General features: G+C 41.2%; 1 protein-coding gene across 2 annotated transcripts in view; it reads right to left on the bottom strand.

Moving 5' to 3' along the window:
- ANTXRL (ANTXR like) overlaps window positions 1-7,141 on the bottom strand; it is a 63,317-nt gene continuing 56,176 nt past the window's right edge. For both annotated transcript variants that reach the window (XM_082052967.1, XM_082052966.1), the window contains one exon: window positions 1-4,170. In XM_082052967.1, the coding sequence (XP_081909093.1) occupies window positions 3,940-4,170 (231 nt within the window). In that variant the 3' untranslated portion in view covers window positions 1-3,939. The remainder of the gene's footprint in view (window positions 4,171-7,141) is intronic.

Raw genomic sequence — 7,141 nt, 5'->3', positions numbered from 1 at the left:
TTTCTTTTTTTTTTTTTTTTTTCCTTTTTACATTTAGGACCGTCTGCTCTGCAGGCTACTCCCACAGATGGCAATAAATGCCCTGAGGTTGAAAGATGGCCATAAATATGCTTTGGTCAATGTGGTTCTGTATCAGCTTTAAACACATGGGGTTCCCCTCCCCACTGCTTTACACCTTGTGTCACTTCACATTTGTGCTAAGTGTGAGCGAAAGTTGCCCTGAATCCATGATTTTCTCTTGAATTTGAGGAGACAATAGACACTCACTTTTTGCAAGTTTCAAATAATACTATATGCTGGAAAATATAGGGGAATCATCCCACATGAGAGCATTTCTTAGCAGTGTAACTACTGTTATCACAACAGACATACAAACATACTAAAACAAACATTGAAATATCAAGCCACTTAGAGGGATTTAGTCCCTTCTTTTATTTTGAGCCAGCTCTCAGCTGATAGACACCAATATTACTGCCTTGATTTCAGTTGGCCTATGTTGATTTACACCAGGTAAGGATCAAGCTCAACAGAACATCAACCAGTTTCTCCTGCATTGTTAAAGTGCCAGAGATCACTGCAAACGGGTACATTTCTACACAGTCAAAGGGCCCTTTTGTAGCCAGTGCAGCATATTCACTGCCCCATCTTTGCGAAAGCAATTCACTTCAGGTTCACTTTCTCCCTGTTTTACTGGAAAACTAAACCTGCAGTGCTCCCATTACAGAAGCTGCAGCCAAAACTTGAGTTACATACCAAATGTTTAATTTTATGTAGTGAAAATGTTGGGAATTCCATTTATGCTGAATCTAATTTTCAAATTTATGGTGCTTCTTGCTTTAACATACACAGATCTGGTCACCTGGAAGCCCAAACCACTCTTATCCTTGCTACACTTAGAAGTTATGCAGAAGTTGTTAGTATCCGTTATCTCCTCAAGACTGGCTATTCCAGTAAAAAAGGCAACAACAGGCATGTTGCATGTGTGATTGTGAGAAGCCCTTCCTAAGGCAACACCTCCATTCTCAAAAGTGGGTTGAATTCTACCAACATTATCATCAATGCAAATCTGCAACAACTCTTAATGATCCCTCTGAAGAACTGTACAGGTTCAAGATAATACAAAATCTGTATCCCAAGCTTTTTCATTAGCTAAAGTTTACTATTGACCCATCAATTCAACCTTATTTGCAGATACTTATTCTGTAAGCAAGTTTTTTTTTTATTGTTATATCACTTGTGAGTTCCACCATTATTTCAATCTCATCAATGCCTACTGATAAAAGACTTGGCATCTACAGAGCAGTGGTCTGCCCCACTTCCACAAGCAGTTAAACCTCAAATGCCACGTTTGTCCTGGCAGAAGAATTGGTTTTATTACCCTCTGCCATTTCAGTTCCTGGTTAGCATTTGTTGGCTAATTATTCTTAGACAACCAACACAAGAGACTGTTAGGTTCACCTGTATATACCCATTACGACTGGTCTTAGACCTAGCAGATTTATTTCACATAGGCTTCCATACAACCAAAATAATATCAGCCAATGATCTCTACTTGTAAAGCATCTTCCCTCACATCCAGGTCCCTGCCCACTCACTGCAGTCATCCAGTTACTTTCACTGGTGTCAAAAGTGGTGCTTCACCAGAAACACAGTGGAAAATTTGGCATATTTCAGTTTCACCTTTCAACTGAAAGGAACAGAGATAAGTAAGTGAAGACTGAGCATCACACTGGCTGCAAAAGGCCTTTCCATTCATAGGAATGCTACTCTCCCAGCAATTTTTGTAAAGGAAGAGAAACTAAACAAAAACTTACGCAGTTCCCACACACAAACGCAGACACATGCACACGCTTCTCTCTCCTCCAAACAGAAATCCATTCTTATGGACCAAATTATGCAGACCCTATTCAAGTGACTAAAAGGAATGAGGATAGGGTTGAGTGCATCCCAATTCTTCTATCTGATCACAATGAAGTCACAGGTCAGCAAAGTAGTTGGGCATAAGGATGCTCCTCTTGACCTGCAGGGCATTTTAATGCATGCAGAAATGCTTTGCTGGCTCTGGCCTAAATTAGGAACAGCTCCAAGGCCAGCTGGCACCCACGAGTATGATTCCACTACCTGCACCAACATGCATGAGGTAATAGCATAACTCAAGAGAGCAGAGCAGTGCAAGAGGAGAAGGAGGCTCTGTGGTTCTTCTGAGTTTATCTTTGACAGCCTCAGCTGCATACACACGGCATGTCACAGTGATCAGCATAGACTGATGAGAACTTGGTACAGTGTTCTGCAAGTGGGACTTCCACTGGAAATAGTAAGCCTGCTTTCTATTGCACCAGTGCAATTTTATATGGCTGTAACAACTGCATGAAGACGCCTTAAATCTGGAGTAACTGCACGTTACAGCTAATGTTTTATCTTGGACTTATGTGCCAATAACTACTGTGATGTGCCACACACCCACACCTACACACAGATGGAGAGACAGGTATATGCTGAGTCATAATGCAACATAAACATTATTTCTACAACTACCCTTTCAACACAGCCAGTGCCAAAGGGAACCTTCATAGTGATTTGCAGCCACCCTCTATAATACAATATGATAGGTAGTAGTGTAGAAAAAGCAAGCTCAGGTGTTATTCTGATTCACTAGGGAATTATCTGGTCACAGCCCAAACAGGTATTGCTTAGTGAACACTATTCATGGGCTGCCCCACATTCCCGCGTCACAAATTCCCACCTCTGTGTGGGTGCTCGCATCACTTTCTGATGACACACAGAATTGAGGTTATGGGCAATCAGTCACAATGCTTGGGAAATCCTCTAGCCAAACATTATAGAAAACAGGAATAAAAGCTAATACTGACAGATCACACTGTGCCTCTCAACCACAGGCAGACTGCAAGGTTACATATTAGTGGGACCTGGGCTGCCTAAAGAAAGAGCTACTCATAGAGAAATTCATGTTTGAATCACAAGAGGATCTAGTTCTGCTTGGCAGTAAGTTCAAAAGGAAATTTACCTAATTAAATAGCAATGGAATCAGTCCCTCAATGCTGCTGATACAAATTACACATTCTGTTTGTATATTACAGCATTCATGCTCAAATTTCATGTATACTTACTCCACTTTGGACCATGTTTTCTGAAAATGAAAACTAAACACCTAGCCAAAACATTTTTCCCAAAATTTCTCTGAATTTTGGACAAATTGAACCCAGGTCTCGTTCAAGGTTTGGATTTCTAGAACTAGTATCTAGCCTTCAGTGGCTATCCTATGCAACCAAGTCTAAAGATATCCAGAGACAGCAGGCTCAAAACTGATTTTCTCAGGAGAAAAAGATACTTCTATGTTAGATTACTGTTGCTGGGTTACTGGCACATAGTCTCATTTTACCTCATTATTGTTACAGCCTTCTTATTAAGTTTTATGGAAATTCCACCTGCAGAACCAAAGGCAGAAATCTTTGCGATTACTGTTCCATATTCACATCTGGATGCAGTACTGATGGGAAAAAGAAAGCAAATTCCTCAATGAACAATGTTTATCCCACTTGCAGGTGGCAGGTATCAAAACAACTGATGCACATGTACCAGCTAAGGCTATTAGTGAATGATCTGACATACCAAGTCAGACAAATGTCATATGTAAATTTCAAATGTATACATACAAAAGCTGCTACTGTATCTAGATGATAATTTTTGTTTGTTTCTATACCCCGTAGCTCTGAATCTATCCATTGAATGTTTACTCAGCACGTCTGCTATAAATATATTCATACACTAAAACTGACACTTGGCAAGTTTTTTTTTTTCTTTCTTCTTTTTTTGCTGACCAGCAACAAATTTTGATATTTTTAACTGTAAACCAATACTCAATAAATATGCCGTGTTTAGCAAAGAGACATGTTTTGTCGATCAGGGTTTTGCTGCACCCTAAGCCATGGGTTGCGGGGGTGGGCGTGAAGGAGGAGGTCCAGGAGGGGCTCGAGATGGGGGTGGTCCGGGAGGTGGCTGCCTGGAAGGGGGCTGCAGAGACACAGGAGGAGGAGGATTCCGTGAAGCATTGTTGAGAGGAACATTGTCATGCCGTGGCAGCTTTGGTGGTGGGCTGTAAGGGGCAGAGGTCCCATCTGATTTCACCCGAGTGAAGTTTATGCATCTTCCCTAGAAGTAAAGAAAAAATTATTATTCTTATGAAGCAGGTGTTTTGACTCATTACTGGTTTGTGTAAGGGACTGTAAGCAGAGGGCCCAGGCAGCACTCCATTGTTTTGAAAGTACAAAAAGGTCATGATGCCTGGCCAGAGAATTAGGGTGAACAGTGGAATCATCAAACCAAACTCAGCTCAAGGTTATGCCAACAAGCCCCAAGCAAAATTCAGGAGAAGGACTCCAGATTTAGAAAAGCATTTCTCAGAGTTAAGGAGCTGTGGATCATAATCCCTGCAGATACCAATGGCTGTGATAACCAGGCAATACAAGAACCGTACTAGTGACAGATCACTGCTAGCTCAGTGCTGCCCCGCATGAGAAAACTCTGAAGGTGTTTAGGGAATGGGCTGAGTTTCTGTGGAAACCCCACAGATCACAATTTCCCCTGGAATTCAGGTAAAAACCATCACAGCTGAACCACAACTATTCGTTTTGTTAAGTGACTTCCAATGACTGCACCTTCGTTCGTGAAAACTATTCCTTTAAAAAGAAGGGAATAACTTAAGTCTATGGCTTTTCTGAAGAAAGCCAGGCAGAGTATCAAGAGAAGCTTGTGTAAGCTCCAGAGAGCTCAGAAAATGATTCAATGAATATACTAACACCCAAAGAGTACCACCCTACCACCTACTTGGGCTGGATGGCTCAGGGCTTCAAGAGCTCAGCTGCAGCCAAGAGTTGTTTGAATGGGCGTGTTGTTGCCTGTACATGAGACAGTAGGTCTCAGTTCCAGTTTTCGCCATCAAAAATTCACTACTACAGTTAAACAACAGACTCAACAAGTAGGATAAAATTGCCTTTCTAAAAAAAGCAGGCTTTTACAGTAGACTTTGGTTATGAACCATGTTCAAGGCAACACTATTCTAGGGCCAGAGTCTCTTCATATAGGTATCAAAGGGCAAAAGCCAAGGTCTTGGTTACTTCTGCAACAAAAAATACACTGTCTCAAAAAACCTCAAGTCAGTGCTCTGCTCTGCTCCATCAGAGAACACAACTCCTCACCATCATTGCAGTGAGCAGCTATCCTTGTCAGCTTACAACAACGTTTTGTATTCTGCTATGCTGTATTGTATTCAGAGCACACTTGGAAATTCAGCAATATTTACTACTATGCAGTGAATACCACAGATGTATTTGATAGCTGTACTGCAAATACATTTAAGAACACTCAATGTTGATATTTATAAAGTTATGAATTTAGAACAACTAAATAATCACTCAGGACAAAAAAAAAAATAGAGGAAAAAAGTCAGAGGTATTCAGTTGAGATGCAATATATGGAGAGAGAAAAATTAAGAGCAGAACAATCTCCCTCATAGTAAATGCAAACCTGCAAACCCAACACTAGTGCTTTTGCCTATGTCGAGGTTTTGATTGCAGAGTGACCATAAAACCATGGCAGATGTATTGTTAGCCCCCCCTCCCCTCCTCCCCCTTCAGCCCCTCCCTCTCCCCCTTTCCCACTAAGGACAGGCAATCGGGAGGGAAAGAAGGACAGAGAGAAGAGAGCTGGAAAAATTAAAAATGTTTTACTAATGCTACTGATAAAATAGACAAAAATAATACAAAATATACAAAACCAATCTTGAAAATCGTGGCAACTGCTCTGGCAGATGGAAGGGCCAGCACCCGAAGTCCTGGACTGAACTCTGCACCAACCGGAACTGGATTCAGTCTGTCACTAGGCCTCAGTTTGCAGGGACGACTAGCAAGGTCCTCTCCTAATGTCGGCCATAAGGAAAAGGGATGAGATCCTTGTGATCTCCCACTTTTATATGAAGTATTCACGTGAATGGGATGTTATACTCCATTGGACAGTTTCTTGGTCACCTGTTTCTTGTTGCCCCTCTCGCAAGATGTGCATGCATCCTTACCAATAACCTCGCATTCCATTGCTATGTTTACCAAAACATGTATCTGGTTTTCGAGGAAAATGCAGCTAATACGAAAGCTTTAGCGGACAGGCAAATGCACTAAAAGAGAAACTTGTTTTTAACAAAACCAGGACAGCCTACAAGCCCTTCCTGCTTCTCTGTTCTGCCTCTCTCCCAAACATCAATTCCAAATACGTTCATAGTCTATAATCAAAGGGGATCCCATAAATCTGTTTGCATTACTTTCACTTCAGTTAAAGTGATAGGCGACGTCAAACTGCTGCCAGTTTCTGCCACACTCACTGATTTGTCAGACAGATGGGTAATTTAAAGGCCATGCGCCGCATTGTGTCATGAAAAATACGGTTGGGTTGGGAGAGTCTGACAGATAGAGGCTTGGATGATCGATGTATGTATTGTGACACTTCCTCACAAAAGCTTATCAGTGTTAGCCTACAATCTCATATATCAAAGACTTCTGGTGAATACTAGAGCAAATTCTCCCAAGCACTTCAAGCAGCCATTGATAAAATGAGGCTGAACTCTTAGCTGCTGTTAGGATTAACAGCCAAAAGGGGAAGGGAGGAACAAATGATAATAAATCATAAGTCATAGTTTGGACCTATCAAGTGTATTTCATCAAAAGATTTCTAGGTTGAAGAATAAAGCCTGCAATTTATCAGTCTTCCCTAATAACAGAGTGCTACAGATATTCTACCTAACGTGCATATCCCTCTGGCGGTAGTTTATAGAAAATCCATGATGTTTCTCCAATAAACATGCTAACCACATGATTTTTAATATTCTGTTTTTGAAAGGATTGAGCAATTTCCTCTCCAAAGGCATATAAAAGCTTTCAAACCATGGAGAACATGGACAGAAATCGGATATCCTGCACACTCATCTATGGTCTCCCTGCACAGGGGATTAGCAGGGATTAAGAGTCATGATCACTTCAGCAGTGGTAACAGTATTTTTTTCCCCTGAAGCATGGTATATATGAAGTGTTTTAGGGAAGGTGTCAGAACTGCAAGGTGCAGTAATACCGTGGTA

Source organism: Streptopelia decaocto, assembly GCF_964273445.1.
Source record: "Streptopelia decaocto genome assembly, chromosome: 5".
Lineage (NCBI taxonomy): Eukaryota > Metazoa > Chordata > Aves > Columbiformes > Columbidae > Streptopelia > Streptopelia decaocto.
Note: the sequence above shows the minus strand (reverse complement) of the source record. Positions and strands in the feature narration are given on the sequence as shown.